The sequence below is a fragment of the Mus musculus genome, chromosome 19, assembly GCF_000001635.26.
Source record: "Mus musculus strain C57BL/6J chromosome 19, GRCm38.p6 C57BL/6J".
NCBI classification, from domain to species: Eukaryota; Metazoa; Chordata; class Mammalia; order Rodentia; family Muridae; genus Mus; species Mus musculus.
The window spans coordinates 10,430,842-10,457,892 of NC_000085.6; the positions used below are offsets into that span (position 1 = coordinate 10,430,842).

General features: G+C 53.5%; 2 protein-coding genes across 14 annotated transcripts in view; one reads left to right on the plus strand and one right to left on the minus strand.

The window, feature by feature from the left end:
• The window catches only part of Syt7 (synaptotagmin VII), a 64,380-nt gene extending 42,040 nt beyond the window's left edge, over positions 1-22,340 (plus strand). For 9 of the 13 annotated variants that reach the window (XM_006527204.4, XM_030250995.1, XM_030250997.1 and 6 more), the window contains 6 exons: positions 4,709-4,844; positions 8,311-8,581; positions 11,987-12,156; positions 12,536-12,650; positions 13,144-13,343; positions 17,499-22,339. In XM_006527204.4, coding sequence (XP_006527267.1) covers positions 4,709-4,844; positions 8,311-8,581; positions 11,987-12,156; positions 12,536-12,650; positions 13,144-13,343; positions 17,499-17,603 — 997 coding nt within the window. In that variant the 3' untranslated portion in view covers positions 17,604-22,339. Of the gene's footprint in view, positions 1-4,708; positions 4,845-8,310; positions 8,582-11,986; positions 12,157-12,535; positions 12,651-13,143; positions 13,344-17,498 lie in introns of all 13 variants that reach the window. The other 4 variants (NM_173067.3, NM_173068.2, NM_018801.3 and 1 more) reach the window with 2 other exon arrangements.
• Positions 22,341-24,529: 2,189 nt separating this feature from the next.
• Lrrc10b (leucine rich repeat containing 10B) lies at positions 24,530-26,606 on the minus strand. Its single transcript, NM_001111140.2, has one exon. The coding sequence runs from the start codon at positions 26,472-26,474 to the stop codon at positions 25,596-25,598; it is 879 nt and encodes a 292-aa protein (NP_001104610.1). The 5' UTR covers positions 26,475-26,606; the 3' UTR covers positions 24,530-25,595.
• Positions 26,607-27,051: the final 445 nt, after the last annotated feature.

Genomic DNA, 27,051 nt, shown 5'->3' on the forward strand with positions numbered 1-27,051 from the left:
GTTGGGGAATGGCTAAGCCTGTTCTTCCTCATCCCCACCATCTCAACCTCCCCCTGCCCTGCAGGACCCGTTATGCCACTCAGCCATGGAGGAAGAGCCCCTGATGGGGAGGGTCTGGGGTGAGGAACCATGGGAGAGGCCTGGTGACCAGAAGGGACCAGAAGGGTGGCCCCTGAGCACAGCCTCTAGAAAGGGGATGTGGGGCCAGCTGTTCCCAGCAAGGTCAAAGTCTGGTTCTGCCAGGCTCCCTGGCCCCATTGCCTTTCTCAGGGCCCAGTGAAGGCCAACAGTAGCCTGGTGGCTGCAGTACAGGCTGGACCTCCTAGCCTTCTCCACCTAGAATTCTGGGAAGCAGCTCCTGCTGTTCCCTCTGTTGAGGAGTGGGTGAGCGGTGCTCCTAGGTAAAGGGAGGGTTGAAGGTCGCAGGGTTTATTAGCACTCCCAAAGGTGGAGTCCTTACCTGCCTGTTCCCTCGACCTGGCCTTAGGCTGTGTTCACATCTACTTGTGCTCAGTTCTGCATTCCATGAGATCAAAGACAGGGCATGTGGGCCAGCATTGGTTTAGCCGGAGCCTTGCTCCATGACCTCAGACAAGTCAGAGACCCTGTCTAGGCCTCTGCATCTGCCTCTGTCAAATGAAGCACTGAGCAGGGTGACCTCCGAGGAACACACACTGCTTCTAATGAGGAAATGGGCCCTAGGGCCGGGACAGTTGTCAGATCCTGTGAGCTGAGCAGAGATCAGGTTTAGACTGGTAACCCTGGTGCTCATTAAAGGCCTTTAGGGACAGGAAGGGACTGCCCCAGGCTGCTGCTAGAGGCCTGTAGCTTAGGAGAGATAAGCTGTATTTGACAGCTATCTGGCTATCTCACAGTGGCTTCTGGAGACCAGCCCTCTCTTCCCTTCCCACTCTGAATCCACATTGCATGTCTAGTGGGTCAGAAGTCCCTACCGAGTAGGAGGGGAGAACCTGTTCCTCCACTTGGTGCCTCGGCTGGTGTCAGTCCCTGAGCCCGTGTATGTGAAGAAGGGGTTGGGGGAGTAGCAGAGACTGCCACCCCCAACCTAACTGGGTCTGACAGAAGCCACAGGGTATCAAAGATGGGCTCTAAGCAGGCCAGAGGGCCACAAGCCAAGGGGGGTGGGACCAGGGACAAAAGGATGCAAGGGGGACTGGAGCCCTCTGAAAGCCTGTGAAGAACCCAAGCCCTTTGCCAGGGAGGGCTAGGGGGAAGGTGTGAAGCGTGAGGGAGCAGATGCAGGCTGGAAACGAGATTTCACATCACCCATGTGTTAATTAACCGACTCCATTCTCACCCAACAGCCTATTTATACCTCCTTGCCACTCAGGTCTCCATATTTTAGTACACCCATCCCTTCTGATCATGACATCAGCTTGTCCTCTGCCTGCCTGGGAAAGGTGGGTGTGGAGGTGGAGGCTTTGGGCCCTTGCCACCACCTGGCCCCACTTTCCCAGTGGACACATGCCATTCTCACCTGCTCATGCCCTCCCATATTTGAAACTCATTTCTCATAGCTCTTGGGGTGTCTCTGAGTGGGTAGCTTCAAGGGCTACCCTCAACTGACTCTTCCCTAGTAAGTCCCCTATCCCATAGCTTAGCATATGTGCCCCCACTAAGCTGTCACACCTCTGGGATCCACCCTTTGACTTCTGGGCCTTATAGCTACAAGCTGGCTCATCTATCCCTTCCTCTAAATCATGCCCTCTCTACCCCAGCTGACCCTTGGACCAGGTGTCTTTGCTGTTGGAGGAAACACTCAGTCCCCTTGGTCTGTTAAGCAACAGGCTCATGGGGGGGGAGAGGGGGAGAGAGAGAGAGAGAGAGAGAAGCGAGAGCACTCTGTGAGGAGAAGCCACTTCAGGGTTCATACAGAAAGGATGGGTATCTATCAAGGTACGGGGATGTTAGGGACAGTCTGCCTCTTACCCACTCAACATTTCTTTGTCCCCTGGGGGCTCCCTTCCAGAATCTCCCAAGCCCTGGGCCTCAACATCTATCTCAGGTACTCTTAGGTGTAGGAGTGGGATGGGGGATGGAGCATCCACCCTTGCCGTCTGTCCCACTCATTCTCCCACACCACCCACTGCGCTCTCATGGCCATCTTTCCAGCATTTCACCTTTGCTCCTTGGGATCCAAATGGTTTCCACCGTGGCCCCACCCTCACCCCGAGTGGGGGGCAGAGCGGACCAGGCCACCCCCATTGCTCGCCTCCTCCGAAGCCACCATGTTTCTTCCGCCTCTGTGTGTCCCCCGCCTCCTCTCTGCCTCTCCTGTCGGCCGCCTCGCTCCTCCTTGTCCCCTTGTCCACCCAGCAGCCTTCTCCACACGTCTGACTAACCTTTCTTCGCCTCTCCCCTCTTTCTCTGTCTCTCTTCTCTCTGTCTCCTCCTTCCATCTGCTCCTCACAGGGGTGTCCCTGGGCCAGTGACCAGCCCCTCGGCCTCTCCCTCTGCTGATCCCTATGCCTATCTCTCTGTCCTGTGACCTCCGACAGCTTCAGGGGTGCTGACCATCTTTTCCCAGGCTGCTTTGCAGCTATGCTGACGCTGTGGTGTGGCCAAAATAACTCCGACTTTCTCATACCTTCAGTAGTCAATCTCACGCTCTCTCCTCTCCTGCTCTATTTTTAACCTGACTTTACCTCTCCAGCTATTTTCAGTCTCCTCTTCCTCCCCGTGCCTGTCTGTGTGAGCACGTGTCTCTGTATGTGTGTGTGTGTGGTCCTGGGGGGGTGGGCTTGTATGTACCTGCTACTCTGTGCACTGGTGTGTCCGCACCTCTAGGGTGTTCAGGGAGAGGGCAGGCAGGTGGGTGGACATGTTATGCCCTGTCTCAGCGCAAGGCCAGGGTCTCAACAGCAGGTGTATGGTGCACCTGATGGCCGGCTGTCCCTGCCTTTCCTGCTTCTGTTTTGTTCTAATTCACATGCACACTTTCGCGTGGCTGGGTCTCCCCCGCCCTCCACCTTTAGGGATCTAAGTATGCCCTCAGCTGTGTGTGTTACCACAGAGGTGCTGGCTGCACTGTGCCTGTCGCCTTTGCTGTCTTCTCCCTGTCACTCTAGATATCTGTTGGGCTTGTGTGAGTTTTTATGTGTATGTATGTGTGTCTGTGTGTGCACGCCCTGCTGTTGGATCCTGGTGTCTTCCCAGGGCCTGGCATATTCTGAGCATGTATGTATCTGCCTGCTGTGGCCGCCCATGTACTTCAAGCTGGTCTGTGCCAGGGGATGTGGCTTGTATCCAGCCTGTGTGGCTCTGTGCTCTCAAAGCTGTTTAATTTTAGCCTTCCCTAAGCCCTACACCATCTCTTCCTCACTGCCTGTTCCCACCTTTTCCTCCTCATGAGACATTCCAGCCTGGTCCCTGGGCAGGGTCTTAGTCGTCCCTTCCTAAGTCCCAGCTGAATGGAGCCTGGGCTAACCACCTGACTGTTAAACCAGAAATCCCGGCCCCCTGAACCAGCATGGCATCGGGTATGGACACGGTTGCCTGCTAGGTGGCAGCCTGCCTTTCTCTAACTCTGGGTGAGAATCTTATCAAATGTGTTGTGTGAGTGGGGAACGGGGTGGGGACTAGGGCTCACGGGGTTATCTCTTGCCCTAAATGGCTGTTAAGGCTGAATGGGCACTTCTTGTGCCATGTTAGAAATAGAACATAGGGTCTTGATTAATGTTGGATAAGCAAGCACTTTATCATACAGCTACATCTTCAGCTGGTAAAAGAGCTTGTATTAAATCAGATTAAAGCGTTAATGCTCAGGGCTGGGGTGATGGCTCAGTCAGTAAAAACACAAGGACCTGAGCCTCTAGAGCCCATGTAAAAAGAAAAGCTGTGCATAGTGGCTTTGGAAACCCTGTGCTGAGGCACTGAAGTCAGGCAGGCTCCTGTAACCCACCAGCTAGCCACACTTTACAAGCTCCAAACCAATAAGAGACCCTGTATCAAAAACAATAGAGACAGCACCTGAGGAATGGCAATCAAGGCCTTCACATACACGCATATACATGTGCATATCCATATGCACATACAGGCATGTGCACAGTGCTTCACTCTGGCAGCATGCAAATGTAATATAGAGATTCCAAGCACGTGGCTGGTACTGAGTGAGACAGCTCAAGAACACTTTATCACAGCAGAGAGACATTGCCAAACAGAGCCATGTGGACAGTGGTCCCCGCCTCACCTTGGCTATAAGCTGAAGAACACCTTGGCTCTGCTCAGGCCGAGCAAACACAGGTGGGGCTCTGGGAGAGAGGCTGTGGAGTGTTTATAGAGGGTAATGACGTGGCGAGACACCTGGACAGGCCACCTAGTGCCTCCCCTTTCCAGACTGGATGGAACAGGTCTCCGCAGAGCTGAGGAGCTCAGAGAATAGCCATGTAAGCCAGAGAGCTGGGGGGCTTTGGGGAGTAACAGGAAGTGTGCAGGCTCCCTCTAAACAGCCCCCACAAGGCAGCTCAGCCAATCACCTGAGACAGAGGCTCAAGAAGGATGATCCCCAATTGTGAGTCTTCAGGAAACACCAGGCTTTCTGTGAACAAGGGTTTCACTCCTGCTGGCCCACAGGAAGTGACAAGGGCTGATTTCTCAGAGAAGATCCTGTGGCTACCCAGGCCCATGGAGCCCAGCCCAGCCCTACCTGAAGCCTGTGTTCACTGGAACTCCCTACCCCCACTTCCAGGTTGCCTGCAGGAGGGAAGGCTGTGAATACAGCCCCAGTGCCCGGCCAGACGCCACACGATGAGTCTGACCGCAGAACGGAGACCCGTTCCTCTGTCTCGGACCTCGTCAACTCCCTTACCAGCGAGATGCTCATGGTGAGAAGGGTTGGGGACGGGCTGTTGGGGGACCAGAAGTAGTCAACTCAGTCAGAGACTTAGGTACTCAGTCCCAGCCAGGTGGCTTTGCTGACTGACTGAGGCCCGCTCCTCTCCACCCCCATCTTTCATCGAAATGCCTCTCCGTGCCTCAGTTTCCTCATTTGTCTTCCTTTGGTCCTTTTCTGAGCTGAGAAAAAGACTAGGAAATCCTACTCATACAAGATGTTTTTAATGTCCTGGGAGGAGAAGCTGTGGGGCAGTGGCATGGAGGCACATGCCTCTTCCCTAAAATGGCAGAGATGGTAGTAAGGTGGAGATCCCAGGGGTGACGGTCTTGTAGCCCACCAGTGACCTCGGTTGCTCTGTGGCTGACTGGCTTATAGTCCCAGGCTAGGTTGTTCACCTTAGCTGAGGCTGCAGTTCTCATGACACCCCCTGGTGGCACCAATGTGTTACAGCTACTTGTTCTTTCCAGAGGCCCAAGGACAGGCTTGGCAAGTTGGCAGACAAGAACCAGTTAAGGATCTGGTGGGCCGGGAGTTCCTGGAAGGAAGGCTTAGAGAGGGTTATGGTGGGGACCCAGCACCTTCTCTTTCCACTGGGTTCCCATACTGAGAAGGCAGGGTCTCACAGTTTCCGGGGCTGCCAGTCTGTCCTATCTCAAGTAGCAATGTGCACACAGAGTCACAAGGCTTCCGGGTAAGGACTCATGTTTCCAGGCATCAGGCCTGAGGTGGAGCGTGCGTCTGCATGCCCCTTGGCCCGTTTGCAACTACAACTCTGTGTAGGCTGGTTGTCTTTTGCTCTGTGCAGCCCATTGCCACAGACCACCCTGCCTCATTGCCTAGCCCCCTAATTGGTGCTATTTCCCGGTAGTCAAGTTCCCAGAAGGGACAGCCCTTTCCCAGTCAGCTGGCCAGCCCCTTACTGCCCTGAGGGAGAGGCTGGCAGACTCCAGCAAGCAGCGGAAGGAAGTACAGGCCCATCTCTCTCTCTCTCGTGTGCTCCACAGATGCCCGGAGGTGGGAAGGCAAGTCTAATTACCCAGTCCTCTGCCAGTGCCAGGTCATTCATATTAACAGTGACAGTAAAGATAAGCAGGCCAGAGTATGACCTGTGACCTCACTCTGTGGTGCTGTCCAGACCCCAGGCTGCTGAGGCTGAGGGCCAGGAGTCAGATACCTAGAAGTGGACAGAACCAACCTCTCTAGGGAGCATGGGACCTGGCACAGGCTGGCTTGATGTCCTTTAAGGCTTACTGCTGGGGCAGGGGAGGAGAAAGTTGGGCAGCCTAGTTGCCATGGCAATGGCTTGTTTACTAGAGCTCAGAGTTGGGCCTTGAGAAAGCACGTGGGTGCTTAGCTTCCTTCCCTTTAGAGGTGAAGTCTGCCCAGACAGACCAGATTTCCTCCATGAGATAGAGCATACTTAGGTGGGGCTGAGGCTACCCACACCTACAATGGCCTAAGATTCCCCCATAATATGAGAGGGAATGAGGGTGCAGGTAGTTTTGGCTGGCTCTGCCTACTTGTGCCATGAATTCTTTTACCCTCCTGGGAGTCCCACAGTCTTAAGTTCCATGGTCCCCAACCCCCCTCCCCGAATGCAGGTTCTGGAAGTAAAGTTCAGGGGAAGATGACTGCTGCGAGCTTAGGATGTGAGGACATCAGGAAGCCACATCCTGAGTGGGCCTAGGATAGAGCCTGTGGGCTATGAGATCAGCCAGGGACTAAGCAGAGGCATCAGCAATGGGCCTAAGTGTAGTTCAGGTGGTGGAGTGCTCACCTGGCATGAAGCACTGTTTGGTCCCTAGCACCTAATCAACTAGGTGTGGTGGCACGTGACCCATCAGTCAGGGGATAGAGACAGGGGTCACAAGTTCAAGAACATCTTTTCAACAGAGAGCATTAGAGGCCCTATGGGCTAAATGAGCCCCAGTCCCAAACACACACAGTGCAATCCCCATTCAGCCACTGGATGGAGCCCAAGGTCAAGTTCAAACTAAGGTCTAAGTTCAGGAGCCAAGACAAGTAGCCAGGAACCCACAGTTGCTGGCCACAAACCTGACTTCAAGTTATGACTAGCCATTCAGTCATTGGACTTGAGGTGAGTGACCTGAAATCTGTGTGCTCCAAGCCAAACTTTGAACATACCAGTGCCTGCCTCAGGGTAGAGTAAGACACAGAAGAGGCCAAGCACAGGGGAGAGTTAGTGTGTGGCAGGTGGCTGACCCGTGGGCGTATTTTCCATCACCAATGTATCTTGGACACTTCTCAGTGGTGCAGGCAGGTCTTTGCTTTCAGTGGCTGTGGGGAGGGCCTTCCTGTGACTTGGGGGCTGGGCCTGTTGAGTGGAGCTTGAAGTCAGAGAGGGTCCTTACTGCTATGAAAGCTTGTACGTGTAATTTAACCTCTTTGAGCCAGTCTCCTCAGCAAGAGGTGAGTGACAGCCGCCTGGCCTGGCCATGAGAAGGTGACGTAAGAGACTTCACCATGGTATGTGCCTCTGTCTGCCTTATGTCACTGTGATACTGTGTGGAAGAGCTGGGGTTGCCTCTCCAAGAAGCAGGGTGGGGGCAAAGATTTTCTGAGGGAATGTGGGGAGAAGGCAAGTGCCTACCATTTCATCCTACCTGCAATTCCCTGGGGTCCATTCCTGATTCCTTTCTATCAACTAAGGAGATGTAGACCATAAAATACCCAGGCCAGCAGGGCCCCTGACTGGGCAGGGTAGGACCTCAAGGCCTTCCATTATTCTTAGAGAATGATAACCCAGCTGGGAGAGCCCCAACTGCCCCCCTTCCGTTTCCAATGAAAATGTGACACTCAACCCTTCCTTGTGGCCACCACTGCTGTCCATACCTGTCAGGTATCTATTCTGAGGAATGGAGACAAGGGACAGGCATAGCCTGGAGGTACAACCTCAGTCCCCAGAGACCCCAGCCTGCTTCAGTCAGAGTCCCTGGGGACATCCTGGCAAGCCTATCTCAGTCATGCCCCTGGTGTCTCAGCCTCTCCTCATCTGAACACTTGCCTTTCCTATCCTGTAAACTATATCATCCACGGCCCCCAGAAAGCCCCTTTATAAGAGTTGGTGTGCCTCCCATGAGTCTGTAGGGCTGGAATAGGAGAAAAGGCCAGGCCAGCTTAGGGTGACTCTTAGAGACAGTTTCAAGAGGAGGTGGGAAAGCTGGCTGTCCTGCTCATGACTCTGGGGTCCATCCAGGAGGTAGAGCCATCCTGGCCCTGTTCCCCTCCCTTTCTGGTTAAGGCAGGGCTCTCAGAGCCTGAACATCCTCCACTGGCCATGAATGTGATAGGACACCACCCCAGCTGGCCACATGTTGCAATAAGGAGACATTGGCTAGCAGGCCTCCAGTCCAGACAGGTTTCTGGACCCTGACATGTTGCTTAGGAGCCTGGTAGACAGGATCCCCACCAACCCGCCATCTTTTCCCTTGCAGCTCTCCCCGGGTTCTGAGGAGGATGAGGCCCACGAGGGCTGCAGCCGAGAGAACCTGGGCCGAATCCAGTTCAGTGTTGGCTACAACTTCCAAGAGTCCACACTCACCGTGAAGGTCATGAAGGCCCAAGAGCTGCCAGCCAAGGACTTCAGCGGTACTAGTGACCCCTTTGTCAAGATCTACCTGCTACCCGACAAGAAGCACAAACTGGAGACCAAGGTGAAGCGGAAGAATCTAAACCCGCACTGGAATGAGACCTTTCTATTTGAAGGTGAGGCTGGTTGCTGCTCCCACTGATCCGTCCCGCCTGTGTGGCTGCAGTTTAGAAACATGGACAAACCCACGCCTGCGAGCGCACAGGCATGCAGGCATGTAAGATGCACACACACGCTAGACTCCCACGCGCACACACGCCTGTTGATTGGTCCCAGGAGATGAGAGAAGTCAACAAGCTGACCACAGGCTTTGAGGGGGGAGACTGTTACAGGCTAGGGTCCCACCTTATGACACTCAGAGGTACATTGCTCTGGAACAACCAGGTAAAGGGGCCCTACAGATCTAGAGAAAGTGCCAGAACCTTCCTGGACTCTTTCCTCCATCTTCATCCTCATCCTCCTCAGCCCTGGTCTAGTCTGTCTGAACTGGAACCTCAGATTTCGTACTTACTGGCTGTGTGACATTAAGAAAAATCCTAACCTCTCTGGTCCTCAGTTTCTTCATTTATAAAATAGCAGTAATGATGGTAATTAAGCAAATTAGTAACTTTTCAAAGCACATAGAGCAGGCCCTGACACCTAAAAGGTGTTGATATCAGCTCCTTGAAGATATGGTCTGTTGCTGGCCTTTGACTCCTTACTGCCATGGAAGGCACGCAAGATCTCTGAGCCATTCCCTCTGTCCGTGAGGCATTAAGCCAAATGTGCCCCTGCTCTCAAAGCCAATCTTGTCTCTCATATCTGAAAACATAGTGCAGTGAGGGGACTCCCTATCCCAGGCAGGGTGCTACAGTGGGAAGCCTGAAGTCTCCCCATAACCTGGTTCAGCTAGGAAAACTCAGTTCCTGTGGGTTACAGTTGCTTTGAGGTGCCCTGGCCTGGTCTTCTAGAGCCCAACAGGCTTATCCCAGGGACCCTTCCCCAACTGGCACCCAAGCCCACCAGTACCTGTGCATTCTGTGCCTTGACGTTGTCTGTGACAATGACTCTCTTGTAAATGCCTCTGTGTTTCTGGGCCCCTCCTCCTCAGGTCAACATGGTTACTGGGTTGAAGATGGCACAGTTAGCCAGAGGCTTGGCATGTATGGCCAGCACATGGGTGAGGCCCCAATCCTCAACTCTCTCACACAAACGTTCGCTCAGTGCCAACTTTTAGCTGGATCCTGGGAGTTCAGAGAAAAAGGAATCAGTCCCGTCTCCTGGAAGGCAAAGCTGCTATTGTGTCCAGCCATTCAAGGCAGGTCCTGACGGATGAGCTTTTGATATATACGAGACTGTTTCGTGTGGCACTGGAAAAACTGATTTAGATGCAGGAACCTCTCGGAGCCACTGATATTCCCAGGACACTTGTTTCCATGCATGTCACCTGAACAGATGCCACGGGTCACCTGGGCAAAGTCCCTTGGGGCCTTCAAGATGAGCAAGACATGTCTTCCCTAGTCGGTAGAAAGAAAGACGCACCCTGCGTGAATCAGAAGGATCGTCTCCAGATCCGCGTCCATCAGAGGCCCCTCTGGGGTTTCTGTGTCTTTGGGGAAGAGCCTACTAGTGTTCTTCCCGGCCCTTCCTCTCCGTCACTCCAGCTGGTGGGGCTCCCTCAGGTGTTCCCTTCTTCCTGCTCACACCTCAGTATCTCACAGCACATCGAGGCTGGCCTGTGCCCATCCTGGGTCACCTGTGCCTCCCAGAAGTCAGACCCACCTTCCTCCCTTTCTCTTCACTCTGGCCACGACGCGGGCCAGCCCACTGACATCTCTACATCCATTAAATTATTTATTCTGTGTGTGTGCACATGTGCCGGGGCGTGTGTGTGTGTAGTGTTCAGGTGCACATGCACATGCATGTGTGTGGAAGGTCAAGGTTGACACTGGGTGTCTTCTTCAACTGTTGACCTTCTTTAAGAAAAAGTTTTGCTGGGCAGTGGTGGCGTACGCCTTTAATCCCAGCACTTGGGAGGCAGAGGCAGGTGGATTTCTGAGTTCTAGGCTAGCCTGATCTACAAAGTGAGTTCCAGGACAGCCAGGGCTACACAGAGAAACCCTGTCTCGAAAAAACAAAAAAGAAAAAGAAAAGAAAAAGTTTTATGTGCATTTGTGTGCATCTACATAAGTAAAAGCCTTCTGTGTGAGGGGCCTTTTGAGGTCAGAAGTTATGAGCTCTCTATCATGATGCCACGCCTAATGACCGTTGTTTGATTCCCCAGGATACACATGGTGAGAACCAGTCCCTGGCAAACTGTCCTCTGACTTCCACATTCACACTGGTATATGAGTACCCATGTGTGCGCATGAGTACCCATGTGTGCGCATGAGCACACACATACACGCACACATTCACACATATAAATGTAATTTAAAAATATTAAGTGGCTACCTTGGCCTGGCAGGCCAGCCATAAGATAACGTAGGAAAGAGATGGATAGATCTGTTTGGGCTTGCCCTAGAGACAAGAAGGCACAGTGATAGAGTGTGCTACAGGGTAGCCCACCCCATCTGTGATGCCAGGAAAGAATTAGATGTAAAAGTTGAGAATTGGCTGGAGCAGGCATGGTGGGGGCTCACGGGTTAGGTCCTGATGAGGACAGAGGACTTCAAGGGATCAGGGGAAAGGTATAGGGATGGAGCCTGGGCACTGAGGGAGGAGTGGGTACCAGCCCACAGAAGGAAGACAGTGGGGCCACACTTTAGAAGGACTGGGTAACAAATTGGTCTGGCTTTCCTTCTGAATACACTGGGATGTTAAAAGGAGCAGGCTATGGCATGCTGTCTATTTTTAAAAAATCAATCTGGCCACAGTGTTGAGAATGGGCCACGGGAGGAAGCTTGGGAGCGGGAAGGGCGGTTTGGACATTCTCGTGGCTGCTGGGCAAAAGGTGATGGTGGTTTGGGTATCCATGAGTTCTGTTTAGGAAGAGCTGATAGACAGGCTCAGCTCTTGGAGGAAGTGAAGGAGAAGGCAGAGTCCCAGAGCACGGGTTCCATCTCACAGGCACCTTTCTAGTTTCCCTGTTCCCTCTCTTCCTAGGACTCATTATATGACAGCCTCATAGCCTCAGGCAGAGCCACTTGTCCAGACTTGAAGGAGGGAGCAAGGGGACCACTGCCCAGATCTGAAATGGGCACACAAGCAATGAGCTCATTGATGGTCTTTGTCCTACTGTTGGTCCTGGGACTGTCATGTAAACCATCTGAGCCTCAGTTTCCCCATCTGATGGGTCACGCGAGACAGTCCTTGCTGGCCCTTCAGAAAGTGCTACTGCAGTCAGCTGTGGCCCCCTGGCCTAGGCTGGTAGCAGAGGTTATAAGGTCAGCCCCACTCACAGGGCCTTCCTTCTTTCTTCCCCACCCCATCCCTTTTTCCCCCTCCATCTTCCCCTCCCTTCTACTCTCTTATCTCTCCCTTTTCTCCATTTTAACTTTTCTTGCTGTGATAACACTTCTCACCTTGTTTCTCGGCCCCAGGGTTTCCCTACGAGAAAGTGGTGCAGAGGGTCCTCTACCTCCAGGTCCTGGATTATGACCGTTTCAGCCGCAATGACCCCATTGGGGAGGTGTCCATCCCTCTGAACAAGGTGGACCTGACCCAGATGCAGACCTTCTGGAAGGATCTGAAGCCATGCAGCGATGGGAGTGTAAGGCCCCCTGTAGTCCCTTAACTGAAGCCATGTGGTCAGGGATGGCAGAGGGTCCTCACCCAGCCTCAGTCCCAGGATGTCAGCAGGGCTCAGAGTGGAATGAATCACCTGAACTGTGCAATGAGCCCAGGGCTTGCTCTGTTCAGGGAATTGAGAGCCCCGAGCAAGCACAGGCTCTCCTGTGGAGAGGAGGTGGCATGGCAGTGCTGACAGAGGGGCTGCTATCACCTAGGTCAGGGCATAAAAGACCTGTGGACAACTAGGCTCTCTGACCACACCCTCCCTTCTAGTTCCCACACCTGTCATCCCTGCAGGGAGAACAAGGGGAACATCCCCCTTCCTGTGGCCCAGCCTCACTCTTCTTTTTGCCCTATAGGGGAGCCGAGGGGAGCTGCTCTTGTCCCTCTGCTACAACCCCTCTGCCAACTCCATCATCGTGAACATCATCAAAGCTCGAAACCTCAAAGCCATGGACATCGGGGGCACATCAGGTGCTGAGGCTTATCACAGCAGGGTGGGCAGGCCTGTGGGGGAGCTTCCCGTGACACAAGGGTCACTTCAGATTCGGGAGATAGAAGTGTATTGGGGTCCTAACCCTAACCCCTGCCTGTTGGTCCTCTGACTAGAGATAGCAGAGCTCTCTGGACATATTCTGGGTCAGTGCCATCTTGGCAGCCAGGCTCCCTGAATCGGGAAGAAAGGCAACATTGTGGTGGGAAGACCCTGGTCCCAGCTCAAGCTGCTTAGGAAGACCTGTACCAGCATGAGAACACTGAAGCAGTGGCCAGGGTCTTTTTAGGTTCTACCTTATGCTAATGATCCCTAATCCCTCTTGTTCTTGCCTGACCTGGCCTAGTCACCCACTTAAAAAGCATGCAGCCAGCTCCCACTTAGGTGCACCTGGAAGGGCATGAGGATCCTTGAGTCCCCCACCCAACATACACACTCTGACCCTCTGACCCTTCCTCTACTATCACCTACCAGACCCCTATGTGAAGGTGTGGCTGATGTATAAAGACAAGCGGGTAGAGAAAAAGAAGACCGTGACAAAGAAGAGGAACCTGAACCCCATCTTCAATGAGTCTTTCGCCTTCGACATACCCACGGAGAAGCTGAGGGAGACCACGATCATCATCACTGTCATGGACAAAGACAAGCTCAGCCGCAACGACGTCATCGGCAAGGTAGGACTGGGCTGGGGTGCACAGCCAGGCCCAAAGGGTTTGCCCTGAGGAGGCAGCAGGGGCCAAGGATAAGCAAACCAGGAAAGACAGCCAGACAGGGAAGGAGGTAATTCCCCAAAGGTTTTCTGAGTTCCCGACTGGTTTAGCCCTACTTCTGGGACCAACTGAGTGGGGCTGTGGCAGAGCCCCTGCCAGAAACCAAAGACCCTAGTGACTTCAACTAACTGCTCTGCACAACGATGGCCGGGCAGTCTGCAGTAAGTTACTCAGCCTCTCTGAGCTTCTGTGTTATCTGTAAAAGGAAGCTGATGCCAACCCTGCCGATCGCCCCAGAGTAAGGTCAGAACCACCTGAGATAGAAGGAAATTCTGGATGAAGGTGACCGCTTCTTGCATGGTAGGCAAGAAGCCAGACATGACTTGAATTTTTCAACAACACAATTCTGTCATTCATATAAACCCTCCACTTTCTACTTTGAAAAGCATGTTCCTGTGTTTTTAACTCAATATTAGGACTCAGCACGGACACAAAAATCCAGCTGCCTGGGTCCGGGTTTTGTTGTTTGTAGCTTTTAGAATGGAACCCAGTTATACACTGCCACTAAGCTACACTTCTGGTACTGAAGCGCCACCCTTAAAAGCTGTCACCTCTCTGAGCCTCATTCTCTCTGCTGCAGATGAGAGTCAGGGAGTGATAGCCACACAGTGTAGTGGGAGCGTTTGATAAGGGCACAGTGAGACGCTCAGCCTGGCGCCTGAAGTACGTGTGTAGCTTCTGTTGTTGTAGATGCTAGCTCTGAAATGTTTCTGCCGATGGCGTGTGTGGTCATTTATTCAGTAACAGAAGTCTGACTTCCATTATGCTCTCTTGTTTTGTTTTGAGTCAGTTTCCCTGGCTGTCCTGGAACTCGCTCTGTAGACCAGGCTGGTCTTGAACTCTAGAGATCCACCTGTCTCTGTCTCCCTACTGCTGGGTTCAAAGGCGTGCGCCACCGGCTCAAGCTGGCCTCCTTATGTAGCTGAGTATGTATGGTCTTGGATCTCTGATCCTGCTGCCCCTGTCTTCCAAACACTGTGGTTGGTTACAGGCAGCTGCCATCGAGCCTGCCTGATGCAGTGCTGGGGACTGAGTATGGGGGCTCCATGTGTACTGGACAAGCACTGACCAAGTCAAGTCATGGAAGCGTGACCAGGAATAGTGCCGAGAACCAGTGATCAGGACAGAGGAAGTGAGGGAGTGGAAACACGGGTCCCTAGGTATATGTGATGTGTTTATAAAAAGATAAAGAGAGGAGGGGATATGTTCTATGGAGGTGAGGTGAGGTATGGCCTCAGCGGGCCCATGCCAAGGCATCCCTCCCCCCTGAGGGACCAGCCACACGACAATATAGTATAGAATAGAGTTTATTCAGGGTATGGGGAGGGGAGTTAAGAGGGTAGTAGAGGCAGAGAAAGGCAGAGGGAGAAAGAGAGTAGAGGAGTAGAGGCTGGCCATGAGCTTGTGGAGAGAGAGATGGGAGAAGGGAATGGGGAGGGGGAAGGGAAGAGCAAGGGAGCAGGAGAAGAGCAAAAGAGCAAGGAGGGTGGCAAGCAACCCCTATTATAGTGGGACGGACCTACCTGGCGGTTGCCAGGTAACTGTGGGGCAAAGCATACCTGGCTGTTGCCATATAACTGTGGGGTAGAACTTAGACAGAATGCTAACAATATGACTGTTTTAGATACTTTTCCTCTGCTGTGAAAAAGCACCAAGACCAAGGCAACTCATAATTTAATAAAATTAATAAAATAATAATTTAGGCCTCCATTTCAGAGGGCAAGTCCAGGGCCATCATGGTGAGGAACATGGTGGCAGGCAGGCGGGCAGGCACGGTGCTGGTGCAGTAGCTAGGAGCTCACATCTGAGTTGGCAGAGAGAGCTAACTGGGAATAGCATGGGCTTCTAAAACCTCAAAGCCCAGCCCCAGTGACACACTTCCTCCCACAAGGCCACACCTCCTAATCCTTCCCAAACGTGTCCACCAGCTGGGGACCAAGCATTTAAATATAACAAGCCTATGATGTCCTTCTCATTCAAACCCCAACAATGGTGTTTGGAGAAGGATGGTCTGGCATCTGCAGAGAAGGAGCCACTCTGGAGGCATTCCCTAGAAAGATGAAAAGGAGAAACTAGTTGTTGGGGAGAGAAAAGCAGCTAGCCTTGTGGAAGAAAGCTGGCCCTGGGAGTATTATTCAGCCAGCCAGTGGGCACAGGTATGGAGACTAGAGTGTATGCTGTGAGCAGGGCCCACTGAGCTCCCTAGAGGCCCTTGCAGCCATGCTACAACTCTGCTTTATAGAAGTAGATGTTCTTGGGGGGTACTTTAGCTTCCTTTACCAGACCAGCCTTCTGTGGGCCAAACCAAGTCAAAAATGTTTTTTTTATAATGTTAGTTTTTACATTGTTCTTTTTTTTTTTCTTTTAAGTTTTATTTATTTATTATATGTAAGTACACTGTAGCTGTCTTCAGACACTCCAGAAGAGGGCGTCAGATCTCGTTACGGATGGTTGTGAGCCACCAATGTGGTTGCTGGGATTTGAACTCTGGACCTTCGGAAGAGCAGTCGGCGCTTTTAACCACTGAGCCATCTCGCCAGCCCCCAAAAATGGTTTTGTTCTTGCTTCGTCCTGGGATAGTTTAGGAAGCCCAAGGACCCTGGAACCTTTCTGAATCACAGGCCCAGCTCAACTCCTGGAGACTGGGAATCTGGCCTTGTTCCAGGCTATGGTACCAAGCTGGGCTGACATTGCAAAAGCAAGTAGGCACGAAGGAGCACTTGGCTGTGACCTGTGGCGGTGGTAGTAGTGGTGATGGTGGGATAGTGGGGTGGAGCATTTAGTGAGCCTCAGAGTGAGACTGAGAACTTAGTCCAGCGAGGGCAGCAGACACACGCCACTTCCAGCTGTCTGTAATATCAGTGTCTATTATCAGTCAATTGGCTCAGAGGAGTCTGAGTTGCACAGAGGAGCCTTGAAGCTGAGAAAGATATTCCACCCCTGCATAGGGCTTGCTCATTTTGTCTTGGTGTTTTATCGTTTGTTTGTTTTGACAGGCTCTTGCTTTATAGCCCAGGTTGGCACTCAAACTCACTATGTACCTCCAGGGTGGCCTCCTACTCATAGCAATCCTTCTGCCTCAGTGTGAGAACTTTAGGTATGAGAATTTTAGGTAGTAATACCTGATGTTTAAATGTACATAAAAGTAGGAAATGTAATATGGTGTATCCATATCCCTCTTGCCAATGTCCTCAATTGCTAGCCCCTCACAATGTATCTGTCACAGCTTAAGGAACTGACATGGGACCTTGCTGTGAACCTGTCAGACTTCATTTGCATTTGGCCAGTTCTTCCACTAATGCCCCAGGCCTGCTCCTGGATCCAGTGTTAGCTAGCACGTTGTACTCTGTCGTCAAGGCCCCCAGGCTCTATGACCTGTGACAGTTTTTTGCCCTATGAGTTGTCATCTTGATGGCCTTAAGGTGCCCTGGCCAGGATCTTGCAACACTGTCCGCTTTTCTTCTAATGCCCCTGGTCTTAAGCATTCCTGGTGTCTAGGCCAGGCTCAGCTGAGACTGCTTTGGGAGTTTCTGGGGCAGCCCTGCAATGTTGCAGGGCCCTTACAAGAGCCTAGGCTGCATTGGCAGTCTAGAAGCACCAAGACTTTCCTTATACCATTTTGAACTTTTAAACTATGACTGAAGGTAAGACTCTTAACTCTGTGTGTTTTCCCATCTGAAAACTGGGGCTAATCTGGTAGTTTGTTCACCTGCCAGGTTTGGAAGCACACACTGACCTCGAGATATATAGCCCCCAGTACAAAGTCAGGGGCGGGGCCAGGAAATGCAGGGAGATGGGAGAGACAATAACAATGGTGTCCCTTCCTAGGTCAGGGAAGATTGCCCCAGCCAAATGCCTGTATCCTGACCTTCACTGCAAAATAGGTAACAGTTTGATGTCAAAGGGCCAGGCATGCCCAGGCCCTTGAGGGATAGCAGTCAGGAAACTAGGTCAGGCTGGCAGGAAGGGAAAGGGGCAGCCTCTGTGGGCCAGGCTGTTACTATGGGACAGGGCCCAAGCCTCAGAGCCTGCCATTACGCATCTTCTCTTCCTCCCCAGATCTACCTGTCCTGGAAGAGCGGACCAGGTGAAGTGAAACACTGGAAGGACATGATCGCTCGTCCCCGGCAGCCTGTGGCCCAGTGGCACCAGCTGAAAGCCTGAGTGGGGCCAAGGGAGGCTCCAAGGGCCAAGGCCTGGCTCCCCATCATGCCCCTACCACTTTATGCACAATGCCCAGCCCGGCACCCCTGCCATGGTGAGGGGAGACCCCGAGGGCTCAGCCAGGGAGGGGTACCAGAACTCTACTGGGCCCCATTTCTAGGAAGTACCAGCCCCACCCCATGAGTCCAGCTCAGGGGTGGGGGCTTGGGAGCCATTCCCTGCTTTGCCTCTTTCTTTCCTGATTTGCTGATACTAAAGACGTGGGGGAGAGCTCAAGAGCCAGATGGGCAGATCCCTCCAGAGGCCCGCCAGGTGGGCATAGCCCCCGTTTTCTTTAAGGCAGTGCCTGGAGTGGAGAGAAGCCACCCCTTCCCTAGATCCCCTTTTTGGGGCCCAGAAGAGGAAGGCCGAGGCGTTTGGCCACGGCCTGGTCATCAGGCCCATCCCCAGCTTCAGGTGCCGGCTGGGCCCTGGACACTGAGGATAGTATATAGCCTGTGCTCCAGAGTCCTGGAGATGTGGCCCTGTGTATTTGTGTTGTGTCTACTGTGTGTGTGTGTGTGTGTGTGTGTGTGTGTGTGTGCCCACATGCGTGTACACATGTGCACCTGGAAGCTCATGCGCACGTGTGGGAAAGGGGGAGCTCACTCCCTATCGCCCTGGGACCAGCAGTGCTGATTGGCTATGGAAAATAGCAGAGTTTCGTGAGGATGAAGTAGGGCTGGGTCAGGTAGAGGTCAAGGCCACAGGGAAGGTAGGAGAGGAAGGGTATGGACGGCTGAGAAGAAGTGGGGACCAGGGCAAATGGCTGTTTCAGCTGCCTCCTGGCACCCACTTTGCCTGTCTCTGTAGCCCCCACCCCCACAATTCCCCAGTAGCAACTCTCTACTGCAATGTCGTCCCTTGGGCCTGGGCTCACACTTTGTAGGCACCTACTCACCGTGTGCATGGCCTTCCAACAGGGCACCACTCCCATCCTTCTCAGGCATTCCTAACCCCTCGCCCAGGGACCCCCACCTTTCCAAATCTCATTTTGCAGTCAAATTGGCATCTGCTCCACACTCTGGCTTGGATATAGCCCCCGATCCCCACCCCTTGCCCCGACACCTCCACCTTTTCTTTGCATAATCTGATCAACCCCTGGCCTTCTCCAGGCTGTCTTGACACATACCCCACCCCCACCCCTACCCCCACCCCAGAGTAGCAGCTCTTTCTGCCCCTCCCACCCACCACGCAAGCAGAGGAAGCGGGGAGCATTCCAGGAGTCTGAAGTTGCCATACCCAAAGAAGCTGTCGTCCCTTCTCCCCGCCTCTGCTGAGACTAGAACTGGCTTCCCTTTGGAAATAGCAGACTCCAGAATGATCCCTCTTAAGTCCTGTCGTCCCTCTGTGCTGTATTGAAAAGACCCAGCTGGTGAAAGAGCCTCAAAACCAATTCAGAGACTTGAGCCCAACATACCCTAATTCTACCACCAGGTGGCACCAGAACACCACATCTATGGTAGCAGTTGGGGACCATAAATACAGTTCTACCCTGACTGGCACCTTGACACCCCAAGGATGGAAGGGGCTCTGGACTGCATCTGCTTATCTAGAGCACAGTGGGAACACAGTTATGTGGGCACAGTTTCCTTCAGTGGGCTTCCCCTTAAGCTCACCCTTCTGCTCTAGGTGGGAGATCTCCTTTTGTCCATAGCAAAATGTCCTTAAATCAGATTTCACACCCTGTCCCCAGGGACCTGGAGGAATCCCTTATGTAGTAGGTGAATCATTCGTAGAGTGAATAATTCCATTGTAAAACAAATAGTTACCCATATTACTTGTAAATCTAAATGTTTGTATACTACAGCTTTTGCTTTAAATAGGACCATCCCCAACTCCCTTGCCCAGCTGGGTGTAACCCCAGGAAAGGGACCCTCCCAACTCCCTGCAGAGGCTGTGTGGGAACAGAAGAGGGTAATGTAGAAAGTCTGGAAACTCGAGAGAAATCGCTGCCATCCTTCCTTCCATCTGCCTCAGTCTCCTGAGTGCTTCCACCAAGGCATCCGAGGGGCCCGAGCAACCTGCACCAGCAGGTGTAAAGTTGGCAGCGGGTTTATGCAGAGCGTGCTCCTGCACCTCTTAGCCAGTCAGCTCAGCATCCCCCCACATAGCTGTTCTCCCCTCAGACTACTAGGAATAGTAGTGACCCAGCCTGGGTGGAGGGGTGGGGGGGCCAGCCAGACCTTGCAAACAGTGGGTGGAGAACAGAGTGGGTTTGCACAGGGTGCAGCTGGATGACACAGAGGCTGGGCATAAGATGTTAGGGCAACTGGGGGAACATGGAAATGGGGGGGAGGGACTTGAGGGTGAGGAGGGCACCAGAGCTCTGCCACCACTGTCCTAGGATCTTGGGCAAGTCACCCACACTCCCTGGGCCTCAGTTTCTCCATCTGTAAAATGATGGTAATAATACTTCACCTACCTCATGGGGGAGGTTGTGAGGCCACCATCACCTGACCTAGGGGGTCAAGGCAGGAGGGCTCTGAAGGTGCTACCCAGAGCAAAGTTGTCAGTGAGGCCTGAAAGCAAGGCCCACCTGCCAGTCCACCCTACCCCACAGAGCCTCTAGGGACCGCCAGAGCCAATCTGTCTCTTCACTGTGTCCCCACCCCCTTTATGAGCGTCATCTGACATCTTGTGGGCACCCTAGACTTAGTTGTTACATTGTTTAGGTAGCTTTTCTTGTGATCATCTTCTCTGTGTAACTGCTATACAAATTCCACCTGCCCCAGCACACCCCTCCACCTGCCCTCCAGCACCAGAGGCCAGGGAAGGGACAAAGGAAAACAGCCACAAAAGAAAAAAAAAAAAAAAAAAAGCCAAGGGGACTCCCAGCTCAGCTGGGGCCCCCAGGGGTGGGAACTGGTGGCGCTGTTTGTATTGTGTTTGAGTCCTTGAGCGCAAGTGTTTTATAAAAAATAAAACAAAAATCCACTATCACAAAAAAAGAAAAAAAATACAGCAAAGAGAACTGAAGACAAAAGGGAAAAAGAACCATACAATTTTTTTCCACCATATGCACCCTCTAAGCCAGCAAAATTTTCCTCTTTGCAAAATCATATTTTTGTGGGAATGGGCCCTGCTTTTTGTGGCAAGGCCTGTTCTGATTAATAAAGGATCGTGAAAAAGTAGGGCCTTGGCTGTTTCCTCTGTGGGTCCCAGCCCTCTCTCTCTCTTCTTCCAGGGGAAGCAACAGCTGGGATTGGAGGGACTGGGGAGTCTTGGGGGTGTCTCCACTCAGCTTGTCACCTGACACTTGACTTTTCATTGTGGCTTGGGCCTGCTGGAGCTGCCCGCTCACTCTCAGATCAAGACTAATCCCTACAATTCACCAGCTGCCCCAAAGTAGAGAATATTGCATGCCCCAGGTCAGACCTAAAGTCATCTCAGAAGTAGTGGGATCTCCCTGAGATCGCCAAGACCTCCCTTGGAGTCCAGCCTCACCATCACCTGCTCAGCTTCTATGACTTGGGGCCAATGTCTCCTTCCAGGTCCTGGCAGGGGAAAGAAAGGTAGTCTGAGCTCTAGGTCAGACTGCTGAATCTGTGGCCTTTCTCCAATCTATTGTCTAGGCTGATTCTCTATGGTTGGGGAAAAAAATCTCTCCAATCTAAAGAGCCCCATCGGCAAGTTCCAAGCTGAGGACCTGAGAGACTCCGGTGCCCTCCTGTATGTGGCTCTGGCAAGCCATGCCCTTTGCTGTGCTCTCAATGTCCTCTATTCACAAAGAAGCAATAATTTTCCAGCCACTCCCTGCTCTGTCCAGGGCAGCTGGCCTGCCAGTTCTCAGGGTACTGCAGAAGGCCAATCATATCTGCTTCAGATAGGCACTAAGGGGACCCCATAATTCCATGGGCCCTGCCCCACTCTGAAGTGAAGAGGGTCACATACCCTCTGTCCCCCACATCTGGGACCAGCAGCTGCCTCCTTAATCTGTACTAAGTACCCTCATTCTGAAGCAGCCTGCCCTTTCCCCTCTACCCCTTAACTTCCTAAGTGTAGTTTAGACATCCCTTTTAAAAGGTGTATGCAGGCTAGGGTATAGCTCAGAGGTACAGCTCCTGCCCTAGTGTGCACAAGCACCTGAGAGGGGATAAAACAGCTTCTGTTGGCTTCTATTCCAGAAGTTCGAGGGAGTCCTGGGGTCAGGTAAGTAGCTTCAGGCTCACCCTGGGTTTTGTTTAGCTTTTCTTTGGGAAAACAAGCCCAAGAAACAGTTTTAGCATAGTTGGTTCAGCACAGCAGAGGTGCCAGACCCTGACCACTGGCACAGGGCCTCTACCCTGGACTTCTCTGGCTCACTCCCTCTGCCTGCTCTGAGCTACTCACGCATCCCTTCACGTGCCTGAGAGAGACCACTGTCCTTCTCCCGCAAGTCCCTCCCAGATGCACTACTTCTAAAGGTCTCTCTGGCCTTTCTGGATGCTGGGCTCTCCTCTCCTTCTCTGAGAAAGACAGCTGAAGGATAATTCGAACATGCTTGACGCTCCATCCTGAGCTGCTCCCATCTGTTTCTAATGAAGTCATCCACTTCCCATGTTCTGGGTCCTGTGTGTGTCTGTGTGTCTGTGAATGTATACATGTGCGAGTGTGGTGTCTCTTAGATTGTGAGCCCTTGGGCAGGGTTCCCTGTCTGAATAGACGTTCTGTGTGGCACGCCTGGCTGTGGTAATAAATGTCCATCTTCAGAATCAGTGCCCTGATGTCTTGAGGAGCTTTGGGAGAGGTTTAAGAAAGCACGGAAGGAGGGGAGGGGCTTCTGGGGAGGGTCTCCTGTTCCTACTCATCCCATTTCTCCCTTTATCAAACCCTTTGGGTAGACAATTACAAAACTAGGAAAGGATCCTGCTAACATCCCAGACTCGGATGCCCTGCCTGCCAATCAAAAAGGGTCAGCTGGTCTGGAGGCTTGGGACTCAGTCCAGAGACTTGAGAATCAGAGGGGAGGAGACAGACTATAATTCTCATCCATCTTACTTGCCAATTTGCCAGCCATCATAGTAGAAACTGAGCACTGGGTTAGGAGTCCACAAATAGGCCAATAGACAGGTCCCAGACTCTCCTCAACCTGTTTCTTGTCCTACCATGTCCTCTTCCCGCCACCCATGTTCCCTTGGCTTTTTCTCCTGCTCTGAATGCCAGCTCCTTCGGCCTCTGTCCCTAAAGCTCTCCTGTCCTACTCACACGTGTCCCACCTCTGACTGCCCCTGACACTGGGGCACAAATGAGGCTGTGGTTACAAGTGTCACACAGCTCTTCCTTCTCTTCAGGGACCTAGCCAAGACCTTATAGGGTGGCGATAATGGGATCCTTCATACCTCACATCTTCACCACCAAGGGGAGCTGGGTCAGGGGAACTGGCAATAGACTCTCCTTTCCCAAGTGCCCTCATTTCTTCAGAGAGATCTATACCAGGGTATCAGGCATCTGCATGAACTCTAACCAAACTAACTTTCCGGAAGAAACTGGATCTGCTTCTGACAGCCTCGGGAGCTCCTCCTTGGATGGCAAATAGCCATAGCCATGGGTGCTACGTTGGATAAAGAAAATTAGGCCAGGCGTGGTGGCGTATGCCTTTAATCCCAGCACTCGGGAGGCAGAGGGAGGCAGATTTCTGGGTTCGAGGCCATCCTGGTCTACAAAGTGAGTTCCAGGACAGCCAGGGCTACACAGAGAAACCCTGTCTCGAAAAACACAACACAACAAACAAGGAAGAAAGAAAGGAAGGAAGGAAGGAAGGAAGGAAGGAAGGAAGGAAGGAAGGAAGGAAGGAAGGAAGAAAATAAGGGGGCGAGGGATGAACATGAACACCTCGGGATGATGCAGGAGAGTCCACTGTAGGGCATTGCTCAGACCATCTGGCCTTGGGTGAGTCAGGACAGGGGAGCAGAAAGATCAGAAAGGAAACTTGAGCTGTAGCTACACAGGAAAGAATGGTGGATAAAACAGTGGGTGGAGTCTTGGGCTGGAGCATCAGACTTAAAAATCCAACTTCTCCACTCCAGATGGAGAAACTAAGGCCCATTTATCCAAGACTTCATCAGGGTCATTCAACCAATTGCAGAACCAGGAGCAGAACCAGGAGCAAGGACAGACCTGGTCCATGGTGGTTTCCCCTGTACCTGACAAGTTCTGGAGCCAGAGGTCAGTCCCTGGTGGGCTGCAGCTCTCACTCAAGCTACCTGATAACCTCACCTCTCAAATCCTTACCCCCACGTAAGGGAGGTTCCTGAGAGCCCCAGAGCCCCAGAAGGAGCCTTAACAAAAACAAAGCCTACGGTTGGGTCCCATGTTAATCTTACTCCCCACCTTTCATTCTGTCTGCCTGTGTAGTCTTATCCCACTCTAGATCTATATCCAGCCTCCTCCCTACCCAGAGCCCAGCCCAATGTACTAGCCCAGCTACTGGGTTGAGCCTGACCTTTTGGCTCCATATATGACATCAGCTCTTGTTGCCATGGTGATGGGGGGGGCAAAACTGAAGGAACTGAGGCTGAGAAAGGCAAAGGAGAATAGGGCAAGTATAGTCACAGAGTGGGAGGGGCCAGTACTGTCCAGCAAATAGAGGAAGGGCAGCCCAGCTGGTGGGAGATCCAAGAATTAGATCCCAAGAACCAAGCTGCAGATGACCCCTACAGCACAACCAAGGGTAGGGTGAGCCAGAACATGAGGACATCCGAAGATGCCAGGTGACCAGCTTCAGGGAGTAATGCTATTTCCTTCTGCAACAGGCACTTGTTCCCCAGACAAGAAGGACAGACACAACAGCTGGCCAGGGTCATCCTGACACAGAGTTGGGGCACTTGGGTGGGGGAGGTGCACCCACAGCGGTGGAACTTGGTGCTCCCGGGCTTATAAATAAATAGACATGTGGGAAACACACATTCTTTCTCCAAGAAATAAAATTTATGTTTACAAGGTTTTTTTTTTCTTCCTAAAGAAAACACTACCTTCTGGGGCTCCAGCCCCTGACAGTGTCCCTGAGTGTCCTCTGGCCCTCACCTCCTATTATTGCTTGGATCTGGCCCTGGGAATAGCAGAGCTTGTCTCCTCAGCCCTTCAGAGGCTGTCCCTGGTGACGGAGTAGAGGCACATGGTGCCTGTCCAGTGCCCCATGCCGTGCCAGCCACCCTGGCTGTGCCCATGTAAGGAAATGGAGAGTGCAGGCAGTACAGAGGCCCTGAGCAACCTCCTAGAGTGCAGAGCCCCTCTCTCTTGGGGCAGGAGGCCCTAGAGGCACAGTGGCATCTTCTCACACTTGATAACTGAGGGCACAGGCTGCAGGAGAGGAAAGATCTCTCTTTGCCCGGCAATAGTGCAGCACAGGCTGAGAGAAAAGATCCGGAGGAAAGATGGGTGGAGACCTTTCTCTTCTGTGTACCATACATACAGCTATCAGGGTGGAGAACTGGGGCCCCAGTCTATGTCTACTTCTGTCTTGGACATAGTCCCTATGCCCTGCCTCTGGCCAGAACTCCCCCGGCCCCACCCCCAACACACACACACACACACACACACACACACACACACACACACACACACACACACATGGAGAGTTTGCCCCATACAGTCTCCTAGGGTAGGCCTAGGCGATCCAAACCCCAAGTGAAAGTTATAGATGCCCTGACATCCAGAGTCAGAGTAGGGATGATTCTACGGATAAGTGATGGCCCTGGTTCCAGGTGAGAACCGGTTCATCTGTCGTGCCATCAGTGGCTCTATCCCAGACTTCTTGGTCTGAAAACTGCCCAGAGGTCAGCCCAGGGACTCTTTCTTACTGCCTAGTACTGTCTGAAGATGGCCTCAGGCCTGCCTGTGCCGGGCAGCTCATTCAATGATGCTCCTTCACTGCCCCAAGTAAGAGGCCCAGCAACACCGTATATCCAAACAACCACAACCTCGCAGAGTCCCTTCTTCCAGAGTAGCCAACCCATCACTCAGGGAAGAGGCTCAGGTGCCCAATCCTGGAGGAGCTTCCAAGGCTCGGAGGCTGTCCCTGGTGGGCCCCAGAGCCCTGGGTCCTGCGCCTCCTATGAGTAGGTCTTCTTCCTCCTCATCATCAAAGGCCCGGGTTGGACGCCGGGCTGGCTGCCGCGGAATGGGTTCGTCGCGCTCAGCCATGCGCTCGACGGCTCCCTCGCCCACTAGGAAAACGGTGTCTGCCACCCGCGGGGGTCCAGTGACTGGGTTGTGGTCGTAGGAGAAAACTCGGAGCGCACGAAGCGGGTGCAGGTCGGGGAAGCCGCCCAGGCGGTTGCGGTCGAGGTCTAGGATGTGCAGCCGGCCCATGCGCAACAGCGCGGGCGGGAACTCTTCGAAGCGATTGCCGTAGAGCCAGAGGCCACGCAAGCCGGTCATGCGCGGCAGCTCGGCGGGCAGCGCGCGCAGCCGGTTGTCGCCCATCTGCAGCGATTGCAGCGCCACCAGGCGCAACAACGGCCGCGGAAAGCGCCGCAGGAAGTTGCCTTCGATCCAGAGGCAGCGCAGGCTCTGCAGCTGCGCAAAGTCGGGTGGCAGCGCCAGCAGACGGTTGCCGCCCAGGTAGAGGCGCGTGAGGCGCGGTAGGCGACACAGGCCGTCGGGCAGGCGCTCCAGCTTGTTGAAGTCGAGCGCCAGGATGCGCAGCTCGCGCAGCTCCTCGATCTCCTCGGGAAGCTCGCGCAGCCCGGTGCCGCTCACATACAGCTTCTGCAAGCGGCTCAATGCGCACACGGCGCTAGGCAGCCGCCGCAACCGCCGCCCGCTCAGCTCCAGCTGCTGCTCGCCGCTGCGCAGCTGCTCCTCGGCGTCCGACGGCAGCTCGTCCGGCGTGGACTCTGCGATGCCCATGGTCACGGGCCCCGGCCCGGGACGCCGCTGCCACCACCCGGCATCGCCACGCCCTGGCCGCCCCGACGGGGCCCGGGCCGCTCCGGCCTCGGGGGCCCCCCGCCCCGGCCTGCCTGTGTGCCGGGAGGGGGGCCGTGCCGAGCCGAGAGGAGGCGCCCGCCTGGGCCCCGCCGCCCCGCACCGCGTTCGGCCACCCGCCCTTCGGCCTCCCCCGCTGCCTCCGCCGGAGGCCGACTGGCTGGAGTTCGAGCTGACTTGCAGCTTAGCGACCCGTCGCCCTGGCAACCCCCGACGCGCGTGCGGCTGCCAATAGGCAAAGGGAGGGCGGGGTGGGGCGGGGCCAAGGAGGACCGTGAGAAGGGTCCTGAAGCTGAAGCTGGTCCCTGGATAGCTAGCCTATCCGTGAGCCAGCCTGAGCCCAGGCGGCGGCTGAGCGCAAACCCGGCACAGGGCTAGTTAGCGCTGAGCCCCGACGTCCGACGCTGTCTAAACTTGCCGCAGCAGGCCATTTGGTTGGTGTAGCTGTGTGTGCTTCAGGGAAAATGGGTCCAGAAGGAAGAAACCTGGGACTGAAAAA

Bases quoted from the DNA above. Each gene is read 5' to 3' on its own strand.
- Lrrc10b (NM_001111140.2), bottom strand. From the start codon at position 26,474: ATGGGCATCGCAGAGTCCACGCCGGACGAGCTGCCGTCGGACGCCGAG.